General features: G+C 29.7%; 2 protein-coding genes across 3 annotated transcripts; both read left to right on the forward strand.

Annotated features, from left to right (window-relative positions):
* Positions 1-380: 380 nt before the first annotated feature.
* Positions 381-3,979, forward strand: LOC114181921 (LEAF RUST 10 DISEASE-RESISTANCE LOCUS RECEPTOR-LIKE PROTEIN KINASE-like 2.8). 2 transcript variants are annotated; one of them, XM_085672575.1, is made up of 4 exons: positions 381-1,594; positions 2,346-2,381; positions 2,504-3,625; positions 3,731-3,979. In XM_085672575.1, exons 1-3 carry the CDS (start codon positions 805-807, stop codon positions 3,601-3,603), a joined length of 1,926 nt encoding a protein of 641 aa, XP_085528701.1. In that variant the 5' UTR covers positions 381-804; the 3' UTR covers positions 3,604-3,625; positions 3,731-3,979. The 2 variants fall into 2 exon arrangements, with proteins under 2 accessions (XP_085528701.1, XP_085528700.1); XM_085672574.1 differs by having other exon boundaries at positions 404-1,594; positions 2,504-3,979.
* Positions 3,980-8,220: 4,241 nt separating this feature from the next.
* LOC114181924 (LEAF RUST 10 DISEASE-RESISTANCE LOCUS RECEPTOR-LIKE PROTEIN KINASE-like 2.5) lies at positions 8,221-15,765 on the forward strand. Its single transcript, XM_085672576.1, has 6 exons — positions 8,221-8,353; positions 8,468-8,533; positions 9,282-9,389; positions 11,093-11,332; positions 12,430-12,492; positions 14,512-15,765. Exons 1-6 carry the CDS (start codon positions 8,230-8,232, stop codon positions 15,594-15,596), a joined length of 1,686 nt encoding a protein of 561 aa, XP_085528702.1. The 5' UTR covers positions 8,221-8,229; the 3' UTR covers positions 15,597-15,765.
* The last annotated feature ends 186 nt before the right edge of the window (positions 15,766-15,951 follow it).

The raw sequence follows: 15,951 nt of genomic DNA on the forward strand, positions 1-15,951 counted from the left end.
CAGTTGAATCTCACCCAAAAACTAAAACAGAGTGGAATGACATTTTGTAAAGAATTTAAAAGAGGTTTCCTTATTAAAAATTATAAGCATAAGAGTATTTTATATGCATAACTCTTCCTTCTCTTGTTTTCATTAATTACTCCTACTATAATCTTATTTTTCGTGGACGGTAAGAATCATATCTTTATAAATACCAGAATTGAAAAATCACATAAAGGATGCGAAAGGCCGCAGAGTTATAAACACCAGCTTCTTAATAAGCGTAAATAAAATCATATCTGAAAGGTGGAATCAAACAAGTTATTCATCCACTCTGGCTTAGATAGGCAGGTAGAGTTTCACATTCTAGATTCGGAATGGAATTAATTGTTTGGTTTGCTTGTTAGGAAGAGCAGTTTGGTCAGAATAGTTCCGTTTCATTTTTTTCCTTCATTCTGTTCACAATTTTTATTGTATAGGTCGAACTATTGAAGTCTGCGTTATTGAGACGCAGACCAATATATTCGTGCTAATACACACATACTACTTTAAAAAGAAATTAAAAAGAAAATATTAACATGATACGATATTATAGATATTTATACAGTGGAATCTTATAATAAAAAATGAGCTACATATTATTGAAATAACCATTGACTTTAAAAGGAAAAAAAAAAAAAAAGTAATTTTGCCTTGATTGTTTGAATTAGGGAGTAAAGAAGGGAGTAAGAGGAAAGAAGGAGGTAGTTTTGTGGAAGGAGTGTGTGTGTGTGTGCGCATAATTGGTAAGAGAGGGTTGGGAGGGAAGTGAGAAGAAGTGTGAGAATGGATGATAAGCATAGTCACGTTCTTGCGTTCGCAGTCACCGTGTCTTGGTTGTTGTCCATCGGTTTGCCACCGTCCCACTCTCAACCACCGCCACCACAGCTTTGTGGTGAGCAGTCATACGTGTGCAGTAAAAACATTTCCGCCGTCTTCGATCCTCCCTGGGAACAGATTCCAGCCTCTCAATGTAACGGCGCCGACCCATCATCCCTGCTCAGCTGTCATGCTCCTTATGATAGTATTAAGGTTCCAATTGAATCTCAAAATTTCACAGTGAAATATATGGACAGCACCACTCGCACCATGAAACTCACCCCTGTCAATCATGTCTGTTCTCCAAACTTTTTTCACAGCTACCAGTACTTCAACAACACTCTGCTCCTGTATAACGCGCCTGTGCATCAAATCACCATATTTGAACATTGTCCTACAATCACAAATTTCCCTTCAAGACGCAAATTTAAGTGCGGGGATGTTCTCTATTATTTTGTGGAGGGATACAAGGACTATGTTATGCTCTACACATACCCAGAGCTTGAAGATTATTGCAAGGGACGTTTGCACGTGCCTGCTGTGGCTCCTCTGGATCGTTATAATGATACTGATGACGGAGCTTCAGTTCTGGAACAAGCTCTCAATGAAGCGTTTGTGGTCTTCTACGGTATTCCTGATGGTTGCAGAAGATGCGGTAAGAGTGACGGAAGCTGCTGGCCATATGTTGATGATGAACATGTAGTTTCATGCAAATACTATTGCCCAAATCAACAATGTTCTTCTCCTAAAACCAGTGGTACGTCTTTTCTTTCTCTCATCTCTGATACGAGTTTCATTTTTAATTTTCAATAACCTACATTAAACCACCTAAAAAAAATTAATAATAATCATAATATCATTTTACTTTTTTCATTTGCCGTATCTTTTCGTATCTTACGTATCATTGCCCAGATGAACAGTGTTCTCTCTCCCCAAATCATCCACTTATTCCGATTTTCCCTTCAGAGTCACAAAATGTTTGATCTTAAAATTACCCTTTAGAATTTACATAATAGGCATTTCTAACTCCTCTGTGTTAATAGATTTTTTTGAGTAAATTTCTTTTCGCATACAAAATACAAGCGCTTAAACGAAAGTAAACATAAGTATTAATTAATAAAAAATAATATGCTAATTATAATGAGAATAATTATTAGTTCATATATTTTGAGCTTACACATATTCACTAAAAAATAACTGGGAGGTTTATTTCAGTTACTTGCTTTCGTTTACCAGACTCGGAGGTTGACTGCACATTTTTCCAAGTCTTTGCTGTGCTTTGGTCCCTTACAATTTATTGGGTGGTTGCTTTCAGTCTTGTTTAACTTGACCGAGTCAACAAAAAATATATTTAATTATTAACTGCAGCGAAAATATATAAAACACTACTAAATTAGATTGTAAAATTAGATTGAATGCTTTTCTTTTATCCTAGCATTATTTCAACAAAATTTTCCCCAATAATTGGAATCTGATGAATTCCTCTTTTCTCAAGTACACTTCTTCAGGAATTTGGGACCAAAGGAAGAAATTCATTATTTTAGGTAATAAATCTAAATTTCATTTTAATTATACTTTCCCATTCACTCGTTCCTTAAAGATTAGAGTATGAAAACATTCCTCGTAAGTAAATGTTCACTGTTGTCCCTATTGTATGTGCTAACAGGTGTTATAGGTTCAACAATTGCAATAGTGTTGATATCAATTTCAATTATGTATGTAAGATACAAGTCACCAAACTGGCGAGCAAATTTTGGCTTGGCTTCAAAAAGTAATCAAAATATTGAAGCATTTCTTAAAATTCACGGCCAATTAGCTCTTAAAAGGTATAAATTATCATATGTCAAGAAAATAACCAACAACTTCAAAGAGAAGTTGGGACAAGGAGGCTTTGGTGCGGTGTACAAAGGAAAGTTATCCTGTGGTAGTCTTGTGGCCGTAAAGATGTTGAGTATATTCAAGAAAGATGGTGAAGAATTTATGAATGAGGTTGCTAGCATCAGTAGAACTTCTCATGTTAACGTCGTCTCTCTTCTTGGATTCTGTTTGGAAGGTCACAAGAGAGCTCTCATCTATGAATTCATGTCCAATGGTTCTCTTGACAAATTCATTTACAAAACAAGAGATGAAACACTTTCGTCCTTGAGTTGGGATATTATATATAAAATTGCAAAGGACATAGCTCGAGGGTTAGAATACTTGCACAAGGGATGCAACACTCGAATTTTTCACTTTGACATAAAACCACATAACATTCTTCTGGATGAGAACTTTTGTGCAAAGATAGCTGATTTTGGGTTGGCAAAACTGTGTCCTAGGAATGAAAGTATTGTCTCCTTGTCAGATGCTAGAGGAACAATGGGGTATGTAGCTCCGGAAATGTGGAGTAGAAATTTTGGAAGAGTTTCGCATAAGTCTGATGTTTATAGTTACGGAATGATGCTGCTGGAGATGGTGGGAGGGAGGAAGAACATCAATGGTGAAGCAAGTCACACAAGTGAGGTATACTTCCCACATTGGGCATACAATAAGCTTGAGTTGGAGAGTGATTTGAGACCAGATATGGAGATGACAACAGAAGAAAATGAGATTGCAAAGAGGTTGGCGATGGTGGGTTTATGGTGCACTCAAACGTTTCCTAATGATAGACCTACAATGAGCGGCGTCATTGAAATGTTGGAAGGTAGCATGGATTCCCTACAAATCCCACCCAAACCTTTGTTGTCTTCTCCCACTAGATCACTGTCAGAACATTCCATCTCCTGAAATTAAGCACACTGCATATTTGGTAAATTTCTCGACTTATACTCTAAAATGAATTGCTTTGTATAATTGTTAGCTTTTTCCGATCATCTAGAAAAACAAGTTGAATATCATGTGACTGTTACAACAGGGTGTGAAAACTGGCCACCAGAACAAAATGTGAACTCGTCCTATGTTGCTTTTCATTTTATGACAATGAGATGGTATTATTATAATTAAAATAATGTAAAAATGTTTAAAGTTTAAATTGTAAAACTAATCTTACATCAATTTGAATGGGATGACAATTTGTAATATGTCACGTCAATGTAAACGGGATGACATGCTAATTATCATATTTTCATCCCTAATTTAGACAGAAATTTATTGTCTTATGTTTCGGGTGTATGGGGGCTGAGAGCCTACTATGAGAACCTCTTCGCTTAGCACCGTCTCTTCCTTCTCCGCGATGACTCCAGTGAAATCAACTCCTAAGCTCGATCGGTTGGGATGACGATCGGGGTACCTGTCTAAAGTACTCCGATGCTTAAGTTAGATAGTGGACCGATCGGTGTATCAGACTATCAAGTGCAATAAATGCGTAATTAAGATGCTTACCAACCTACCTTTGGGCCCTATTTATAGCTTTCGACATGGGCCTGTGATTAAGGTTCCTTAATCACGGCCCAATGAAACCTTAATGAAGATTAGTGACCCGATTAACCGATAATTAATAACTTAAGTTGTATAATCGTGCGACCGATGGTCACTTGGCTGGGTCGATGGTGCTATGTATCCCGTAAATTGAGTGTGTCTAACCGATCCACCGAAGGGGACTTACGAAGGCCCGCTGTTGCTTTACCGATGGGCCGTTGGACCCTTGGGGTTGCTTTACCGATGGGCCGTTGGACCCTTGGGGTTGCTTTACCGATGGGCCGATGGACCCTTAGGGTAATGAATTCCACCGCTGTTGCGTTGCCGACGGTCCGAGAGGCCTTCGAGGCAAGAAGTTTCCTTTACCGATCAACCGATGGGCGCTCGAGGTTTGAAGATCCATCGTGGTTGTTTGCCGATGGACCGATGGTATGCGTATAATTAAATCCTTGTTTGACCGCTTGACCGGTGGTCCGATGTTTTATGTAATTCGTTCGACCGGTGATTCTTTAATGATACATTGTTGTTCGTTTACTTGTGAGACCGATGGTCACCTGGGGGTCAGTAATGGCCGATCGACCGATAGGGCATACTGTACATCTTATATTTTATTTCTTAGCTTTGTGCTAAAATTTCTAAGTCATCTCTTTTGTATTCATTTAGACAATGTTCTTTCTTATCATTTTGTGTTCATAATTTAGCTTTAACATGATTATTTGTTGTAGACGTTAATATTATGTTTACTTAACTTATTTTAATTTTATTATTAATGATAGATTCATTTAATTAACTAAGATGTGAAACCATTAAAATAATATTATTATTACAATATTTGTATATTTTTAATTTATTAATAATATTTTACATATGCAAGCTTATCCACAATCCCGTGAGTCATGAGATGCACCAACAAAATTGAATTCTAATCTAGCCAAGATCGGGATGAACCAAAACGAAATAAATCAATTCCATTACAATTCCTAATTTAAATAAGATAGTTTATTTGTGTCACTATAGAAATTAGTTATATTCCATAATTTCATGCAAATTATCTATTCGGTAAGGTAAAAAGTATTATATTTTATTATTGATTTAACCTGATCTTAGACTTTTTAATCACTCTTAATGTGATTTAGTGATTTAGTTTTATTTTTTTATAAAATAAATTTTACAAATTAAGTTGAAGTTATATATAAACACATTAAATTCCTCAAAAGTTCATATATATATATATATATATATATATATATATATATATATATATATATGTCTAAAAAGAAAAAACACCAACACTTTGAATAATAGAATAGATTTTTTTTTTCAATCAAGAAGTAACATATAGATTAGGATGATAATATGTAACGGATCATGTAAGTCAGATCGTTCTATTATCAGAAAAAGTGAGACAAACTAAGTATTTTAGTCCGTTAATCTGTTTTGATTTGTTACACATAACTTATAATACAGTTAGGTCACCGTCATGTTTGTCCACATTTGGCCTATACACATTAACCTAAATTTCAAAAATTCAACCGCGCTTAACATACAAGATGCGTTCTTCTTAATTAACTTGCTTGTTCGCATTTATCAAAAGTATCTCACTTATTCGCATTGTGTCCTTCAAAAAATAGTTCCCTCATTTATGTTTCTTTCCTTTTTTTTTTTTAAATCCAATTCAAAATCATTTCTATTTTAAAAAGCCTTGTAATTAAAAATTATGAATATTAGTTAGTTTAAAAAATAGAGTAATAATTTTTCTTTACTAATTTAATTAAATAAAAACAAAATTATTTAGATTTTTTCCCCTACTACTTCATTTACAAGTCTTCCGTGAATATTTTATAAGTCTTCTTTGACTATACTTGCATTGCTTTAGTGGGCACAAGAACGTGTGGGGACAATCTTTATCTTTTAAATCCATCATTAACCCTAAGAATCCCTTGCTTTCAAAATATGAAAAAATAAAATAAAAAACCCTAACAACCACATGATTGTGACAAAAGTATATGGCTTTCCATAGTTTATGCTCTTTTCAACATTATAAAGGAAAAACACAGGTTTCAACATTTATCTTTAAAATTATTATTTCTGCGTCACCTAAATAAAAGTAACTAATTTTTTTACTAAAATTCTAATTACACACACATAATTTATTTTATATATAAATATAATTTATGATAAACATGCACAATGTTCTCTGTATAATAAACATATACAATGTTATAGGTTCAATGTTCTAAAGGGCATTATAAAATATGTTTTTTTCTTAACTAGAAAGACTCTCATATTGAAAGATTCTTGACATGAATCAAGTCTAAGTTGACTTAAAGTTGACTTACGTATACAAAGCTAATTACGTTATTTGAATTAGAGCAAGCTTTTTAAAATATTTCGAAGGATAGAAGCAATTAACTCAAAATTTAATATATTATAGAATGATATTAATTAATAATGATTGGTATTACTGATAAAAATATTCCTAACCCAAATTTACTTAATAACTCTCTGGTATCGATTACATTTATTGATCTAACCTAAAAGTTAGGGTGACTCCTTCTCTGGTTTTACCGTCTTTATTGATTTAACAGAGCAATACTCTGTTGTAATTGTGTTCTCAAAAGATTGGTAAAGTAGATTCACGTCCACATGAAAAACCCAATTGAAAAGGAAAAAGGTTTTTTTACAATACTACAACTCTTTACAGGAATAAAATGACTGTAACAAAAATAAACTTTTGTATTTTTAAAGAAAAAGAAAACGTAGAAGCCAGTGAAAGATAATATAAACGGATAAATAGATGTAAAAAAGCTTTTAGGGTCAAAATACTATTCTCTATTTCAAAAGAAAAACGTTTTGAAAAGAATTTATTGTTTCAGTTTTCTATTTGCTTGCATACATTGAATTATCAAAATAAGTTTCTAAAACAGTGTTTATGCCAGATAAAATTAGACGATCAAAAAGTGTAATTCAGAGGTATAAAGTATTTTTTGAAAAATTAATTATTGTAAAAGATATTTTGAATTGGATCTAAATAAAAAAAAAGAGTATTTATGTCAAAAATGTTGTTTTGAATATAATTTTATCTTTTCAAAAATTAAATGTGATGAAAAAAAAAACGAGATTAATTAATAATGATTCATTTTTGCAATAAAAATAATTCTAACCAAATTTATACAATAATAATAATAATAATAATAATAATAATAATAATAATAATAATAATAATAATAATATCTTGAGAGAAAGTTGTCAATTACGAATCGTTAACACTACTAAAAAAACTTATATTTTCTGTCAATTTATTTTCAAAAATTTTTTCATAGGAAATACTTACAAATTTTATTGTGAAAAAATATTTGCAAGAAATTGCTACTAATTTTTTTGCAAAATATTTTGTATAAAACACTTTTCGCAATAAATTTTGTAAAAAATACTTGCAAATTTTATAATTTTATAGAAAATAATTACCCACGAAAAAATTACATGCTAATTAAGATTATTAGAAAAAATAGAAGAAATTTCTATTTTTTACAAATTTTTATAACAAATTTGAAAAAAAAATCTCTTGAAGTAGTGTAACCTAGCTAGAAAAAAAAAATAAATAAAAGAAATCTTGAGTTTGATATTTTGTTTACATATGAAGAAAATTCAGGATACCTTCTAATTTGATCATTGACTGGTTAAAACGTAGATAATGGATCGAATCGAATCCGTAAGTTAGGAACTTTTGACAGAATTTATTTTATTTATAATGAAGAAGTAGCTGTATAATTATCACGGTGTTAATGAAATCGGAAATAGTTAATAACGATTTGACTTGGTCGGGAAAAAGCCAAGAGTGTGGCCCTTCTTTCTCGGGTTCTTTCCAGCTGGAGAGAAATTTTCATACCTTTCAACTTTTTCACACATCAAAAAGTAGACATTATTGGATCTTTTCGAATTCTGTGACCGAGGAATCTCCCATTAAAACGTAAGATAGGTACTTAGCTCTTTCCTATGTATGCAAATGCATTCAAACTAAACATGTTCCGCAGACTCACTCTCTTCTTTCTCTTCTCTGCAACGCTTCTTCTTCCAACTGCATGTCATGTGAACTGCAACGCTTCGTCTATGCTTCTGGGTAAGTACACATATATCAGAAGAAATTAATCGTACATTTATAGACATAGGTTTTTCTTTTCCTTGATTCAACTAGACTAAATTAAAAGCATGTTATGGATGGTACTGGTTGCAGGTCAAAACCATTCAAAAATCGTAAACAAAGTTGGTGATGTCTTCACGGGGTGTGATGATAGAAAAAGTAAGTACCTTTATATATTTTACGCAATTTTTCAGTGTTTATTCTTTTCTAAATACATAAAGTATACACATTTTACCTCTATAATATGGTCAAAGAAAGGGTCATGTAGTAATGTTAATGAGTCCCAGCCGACAACTGAACAGAGTGTTGATTCATTGTTTCACAAAATTTTCTATATATATAAGATTGAGAAGTGGAATATTTCTCTAAAGTTAGTGAAGGTGCAGAACAAAAAGTAGAATTAAGTAATTCTGCAAAATCATAAAAGAAAAAGGTGAGGAAATGAAGGCAGGGTGAAAGAGGGAGGAGAGTCGTGAAGAAAATAGCGTGGGTATGGTAGAAGAGGTCACAAACAATTAAATTGATTCAATTTAAATAAGAGTAAACTATATTTAACTTTTTTAGAGATAGTTAAATGAGTAAACAGTGTATGCATAAGTAATTTTTTTTTTTTTCATTTGTTCTAATAGCTAACGACAATGTATAAATTAAATTAACAGAGAGAAGAGCAACATTTTAAGAATTTAATAAAATAATATGGAATTTAAATATTTCTTAAAATAGTCATATATATGTTTTGTTCTTTAAATAATAAATTTTAAAATGAAGTTGAAAAGTATAAAAAATACTTAATGTAAAAAATATTACAAGACCAGAAAATTAAAATTAAAACTAAAATTCTTTTAAATTTTACCCATAAAAAGTGTGTTTAAATTTATTAATAGATATGACTGTTGATGATAAACAGATTACAGCAGCAGCAGGTTCATGGGTAATAATTCTGCCTACGTGGCACGCATACTTAATGACGTGTCACAACATGTTAGTATTAATAGCACTACTACTACCACCGTGGGTAAGTATTCGTCCTTTCATATTCATTGTATTATATTAATATTTAGTCAAAAATACATTATATTAATATTAATATTTAACGATGTCTTTGTAAACGACGTTGGTGCAAGTATTTACACTTTAAAAATTAACAAATTTCTCAAAATTATCTTTAAGCATTTAAGCTTATCAATTATTAATTTATCAACTACTAATCAAAAGAACAAAACTCTATATGCTTTTGATAGCGAATTTGTGAATTTAAGTTTTTCTCTCGTTTTAGTTTTTGATAAAAATTTATGTAAGATTATATTTGACACATTACTTTAATTAGTTCGTAACCTTTTTATTAGCCAAAAGACTATTTAACCTATTACTAGTACTCATGTTTGATAAACAATTTTTCTTTTGACTAGTTTATAATATAGGTTAAAATACTCCTTTCATCCATGTTTTTGTTGAAAAATCTCAAATAGGTTCTAAGATTTTTTTTTAGTCTCAATTAGGTCCATATTTTTGAAAATGTGTAACAATTAGCCCATTCCGTTAGTATGATGTTAACGGTGTTAAAGATATGCCACGTGTCAGCTCCACATTTTTTTAATTTTTTTTTAATTTTTTTTAATTTTTTTTTAAATTTTTTTATTTTCTTTTTGAAAATTATTCATGCCACGTGTCACGTCAATATTGTGCCACGTGTCACGTCAGTAAGGTGACACGTGTCAAATTATTGTCTGAATCTCAAATTGGTCCATATATTTGTTATTTTTATTACATTTCAGTCCATTTTTTTAAAATTTTTTAAATATATTTATTTTAACCTTTTACAAAATTGTTTTAAAATTTTATATTTAAATTTATAAAATTATTATTTTTAAACCAACTCTAACATTTGTATATAAATTATTTAAAACAATTTTGTAACAAGTTAAAATAAATATTTTAAAATTTTAAAACAAAATATAAAATAAACTTAATATTATTAAAATTGTTTAATAAAGTTATCATTATAAAATTTATATAAAAGATAAATTTGATCTCAATTTGGAGAAGATGAAATTGAAAATTAAAAAAAAAATGAACTAAAATATAATTAAAATAACAAATATATGGACCAAATTGAGATTCAAACAATGACTTGACACGTGTCACCTTACTGTGACTTGATACGTGGCACAATATTGATGTGACACGTGACATGAATAATTTAAAAAAAATTAAAAATTTTAAAAAAAATTAAAAAATTTAAAAAATTTAAAAAAAATTTAAAAAAATTTAAAAATTCAAAATTCAAAAAAATGAGGAGCTGACACGTGGCATGTCCTTACCACCGTTAACATCTTACTAACGGAATGAGCCTAATTGTTACACATTTTCAAAAATATGGACCTAATTGAGACTAAAAAAATCTTAGGACTTATTTGAGATTTTTCAACAAAAATATGGACCAAAGAAGTATTTTAACCTATAATATATTTTTAGAATTATCCTAAAAATGATATTTTAAAACAGTAACTTTCAACCGAACAGAAATAAAATAAATTGGGTAACTTTATAAGAGGAAATCAATGAATAATCTGAGTAGTTAAACTATCATCTTTCCTTTTATTTTTGTTGTTGTCTATTCTAAATATATATTTATATGTATATCTTCAACAATTATTTGTTGAAGAAAATGATATAAGTGTATTAATTAATAATTTTGAAACATAAACTGCTGAATAGTTTGCAACAATACAAGTTGTGTTACCAACGAAACAACACACACATCATCGTCACCGTCGCCAGTGCGGTTTTCATCACCACCGCCGCCGCAGTTTTCATCACCACCGCCGCCACTGCGGTTTTCATCACCACCACCGCCACTGCGGTTTTCATCACCACCACCGCCACGTTCACGGCGATCACCACCAATTTCATTATCACCGGCACCAGCATTAGCACCAACGTTTTCTGGTGGTTCAGGTATATTTTATCATTCTTTCTTCTAACTTAGATCATTGACTTACAACGATGACATTGCCTTTTAAGTAAATATTGTATTAAAATGAATTCCTTCGATAGTGGAGGAAAGAAAGGTATTTTTCTAAATGAATTTGAAATATTTTATAAAAAATTAGGTTCATTTCATTAATAAAATTTAAAAAGTTAAGATAGTAGTTCAATAAATTAAAATTGGACTATTTAAATTTTATTAAAAAAATAAGAATGACTTTTCTTTTGTACTTTTAAATTTTATGTGATTGGGATTTGTACTTTTTTGTTAACTCAATTTTTATTGGAATTAATGTTATCAATTTGACTAACTAAAAATGAAACATTATTAGTTTAGTCGGAGTATCATAATTTTTTTTTTTTTTATAAATGTTAGTAAAAATTTCACTTAGATTAAGTCCATCATATTTATTTTTTTAGTAACATCATCTAGGTTATTTTATATCGTTACTTAAGACATATTTATTTTTCGATCAATAGCTTGCTTACTTTAATTGTATTTTTCAACTGAATTCCACACATTGTTTTTAGTTTATGTTAGTTGACAGTATTTTAAATTAATGTTAATTGTTAAAACTTTTTCAAATCAATTACATAAATATAACTTAAAATTATTTATCAATTAACATTGATTAAGATTTTTCTATAACTAGAACTATTTTTTGGTTAATACTATGGTTTCTTATTGATATTATCAAGGGTTATCTTTTGTTTACATTTTATTTATATTATTAAGATTATTCTTATTAGTCTTTGTAGGACATTGTTATTTTTTACTCAATAAGCAAAGTTTTCCCAAATAGTTTTTTTTTTTTTCAAATAATGTTAGGTATATATTATATTTTTTTTCAAATGAGAACTAAAGTTCTTTAATTGATGTCTAATCTGACTATTCTTTTCTTTTTAATGAATATATTTATCTTCCTTCTATTGTTAAGTGATTACAGTAAAATATAATGTTTTCCTCTTATATAACCTTCCAAGAAAACTCATGTAATGTTAACTCTTTTTTCATTGTCACTGCTTATTTTATTTTTATTTTTTACTGTCACTGCTTATTGTCGCAGATTATACATATAACACAAATAACCACCAGGGCACAAGGATAATTATAATTATTATTATCATAGGTAATAGATCCACTATCCTTTTATATCTTTCATTGTTTTATGAGTTATATTTCTGATAAGTCTGTGATTCATCTGCCAATGAAATGGAAAGTAAACTAGTATTTTTTTTTATTACTAACTGTTTTTATTAATAGCAAGTTATGAATGATCAAACTACAACAATAATTAAGCACAAAAACATTGAATGGAAAGACATATGTGTGTATGTGTAATGAATACCAATTACATGAGAATTTGATTTGTTTTATTTAACCCCAACAAAATGGGTTTATGTCTTCATTATAATGAAAAAGTCCAAAAAGGAAAGGTGAGCAATGAAAAAGATGAAGATCCAAGGAGGAGGTAAAATCGTCCAAAAATCATAGCAATCCCAAAGGTCTTCAAAATATATTTTTCTCGTTAGAATTACCAAAAAACTCTAGAAGAAGTAAGAAGAAATAGCCAGAAAAAGCAACCAGAAGAAGTAACAAGAAGAAAGAATAAACAAGTTAAAATTGTTAAATCGAAAGTATTATCTAGATATTTGATAAATTATCAACCAACTATATTTGTCAAATAGTTTTAAAAATAATTATATATCTTCAAATATTTTTAGATATTCATAACCAGTATAAAGACAAATGATGTCTATGATTATTTTAAAGATATTTGAGAAATTTCAGTAACCGAAAATATAAGTTCAAGTTCAATCAAATCTTACATAAAGACACAAAGGGGAAACATAAAAAACAAGTGAAACTTCAGAGTTTAGGAACCCTTAGAGAGACCTAATTTCGTCCTCTCTCTTCACCTTCTCTTTTTTATTTTGATGTTATTTTTATTCCATGGAGGGTTAAGCTTTTAAGGTTGGTTTCATTATAATCTTATTTTGTATTCTGAAGTTAAATTAAAATAGTTTCCTTGTTCTTTTGATTATTATTATGGTTTTCATTTATTGGTGTCCTTTTCTTCTTAATCAAATAGAAAATATTGATTTTAAATCTATATACATGCTAATCATATGAGTTGTAGGATTTTTAAATTCAAATGAGAGTTTACTTAGATTTTATTTAAAAACTTTCATGTAATTAGAAAAGTTTTTATCAATAATTGAAACTTTATTATGATTAAAGGTAATTTCTTTAACTAAAACTAATCAAGATTTTATTATGTCTAATTATGTCCATTCCTTTATTTTCTCAACAAATAAAAAACTTAATTATTGAAAGTAAAATCTTAACTAATTTTAACTAAAGTGATTACCTTTAATCAAAGTAAAGTCTCAATTATTGATAAAAATTTATTTAATCACATGAAAGTTTCTAAATAAAATTAAAGTAAAGTGTCAATTAATTTTAACTCATATGATTAACATGCATATAGATTTAAAATCATTATTTTCTATTTGATTAAGAAGCAAAAGACATAGATAATTAAAAATCGCAACAATAATAAAAAGAATAAGAAAATTATTTTAATTTAATCTCATAATTCACGATGAAATTATAGTGGAACCAACCTTAAAAGCTTAGTCCTCCATGGAATCAAAATAAAAGAAGAGTGTGGACAAAGAGGACGAACTTAGGCCTCCTTAAGGGTTTCTAAACCCTAAAGTTTCGAGCTTTGTTTTTTTTTTTCTGCTTTCCCTTCATCTTTATATAGGACTTGATTGGACTTGAAATTTGTCTTTAAAAATATCTTTAAATTTCTAAAATATCTTTTAAATAATCATAAGTATCATTTATCTTTATAGTAGTTATGAATATCTAAAAATACTTGAAGAAATATAGTCATTTTTAAAATTATTTGACAAATATAGTTGGTTGATCATTTCTGATATAATTAAATAAATTAATCACTTAAAGATATATGATAAATTATCACCACTAGTATTTGCACTAATTTTCCAAATTAACTATTTGCAATCTCCTCTAGTTATCTCCTCTAGTTATCTTCTAAATAATGTTAACTTTCATATAAAAGATGAGCATGTTATAAAAATATATCTATGGTTTCTTAATATCCTATATTTCTTAACAGGTGTTGTAAGTGCGGTAATTGGAGTATTTTTCTTCATACTATGTTGTCTTAGACGTAAGTCTTTAACTCGACCAGTCAAATTTTGTTTTACCACAAACAATGATTCAAATGTTCAAGAATTTTTAAGAAATCATGGAGCTATAGCACAAAAAAGATACAAATTTTCAGAAGTGCAGAAAATGACTAATTCATTCAAAGTTAAAATTGGTCAAGGTGGTTTTGGTACAGTATACGAAGGTAAGCTGCTCACAGGTATCCCGGTGGCTGTAAAATTATTGAATGCATCCAAAAGAAATGATGAAGAGTTTATCAATGAGGTTGTCAGCATCAGTAAAACATCTCATGTTAATATTGTCACACTTCTTGGATTTTGTTTGGAAGGCTCCAAAAAGGCTCTCATATATGAGTTTATGGCTAATGGTTCCTTGGATAAGTTTATCTACAAAAGAGAGCAAGAACCAGAAACAATTACATCTTTGACCTGGGAGGATTTATATCAAATTGCAATAGGAATAGCTCGAGGGTTGGAGTACTTGCACAGGGGCTGCAGTACTAAAATTCTACATTTTGACATAAAGCCGCATAATATTCTTTTGGATGAGAATTTTTGTCCTAAAATATCAGATTTTGGACTAGCAAAGTTGTGTCCCAGGAATGAAAGCATTATTTCTATTTCTGGTACAAGAGGAACAATGGGATATTTAGCTCCTGAAATGACCAATAGACATTTTGGTGGAATTTCACAAAAGTCTGATGTGTATAGTTATGGAATGATGCTACTAGAGATGGTAGGAGGAAGGAGGAACATTAATCCTAAAGCTGATCATACAAGTGAGATATACTTCCCACATTTTGCATACAGAAGACTTGATGTGGATAATGATGTGAGACCATATGAAGTGATGAATGCAGAAGAAGATGAGATTGCAAAGAGAATGAGTGTAGTGGGCTTATGGTGCATTCAATCACTTCCAAATGATAGACCTACAATGAGCAGAGTTGTAGACATGTTGGAAGGTAACGTAAATTCCTTGGAAATGCCTCCAAAACCTTTGTTTTCCTCTCCTACTAGATCAGAAACATAATGAAGTTAATATAATTGTATTTGTGTAAAATCTTTCTAGTTATATTGTAAAGAGGATCACTCAACACATTTGTTTAGTATACTTTTATGTGTTTGTTAAATTGCCACTAAATTAATTGTTGAAGCTAGATCAATTGTGCATAATAGCTTTCTTGTGACAAGCTAAATTGGAGGGGATATATGATAAATTGATATGAGAATTATTTCTTCAACTACTTTTCTTTTCCTCTAATCAATTTTATTTATCTTGATGAATTTTATTTATCCTAGTTATTTTTCTTCATAATCAATAGCTTTTCCCTATGTGAATTTCAAATGTATGTGATGTGAGAGTTTTAAATAATAATATTTGAAAC

This window comes from Vigna unguiculata, chromosome 4 (assembly GCF_037176805.1).
Source record: "Vigna unguiculata cultivar grain cowpea cultivar isolate G323 ecotype 2 chromosome 4, ASM3717680v1, whole genome shotgun sequence".
Taxonomy (NCBI): domain Eukaryota; kingdom Viridiplantae; phylum Streptophyta; class Magnoliopsida; order Fabales; family Fabaceae; genus Vigna; species Vigna unguiculata.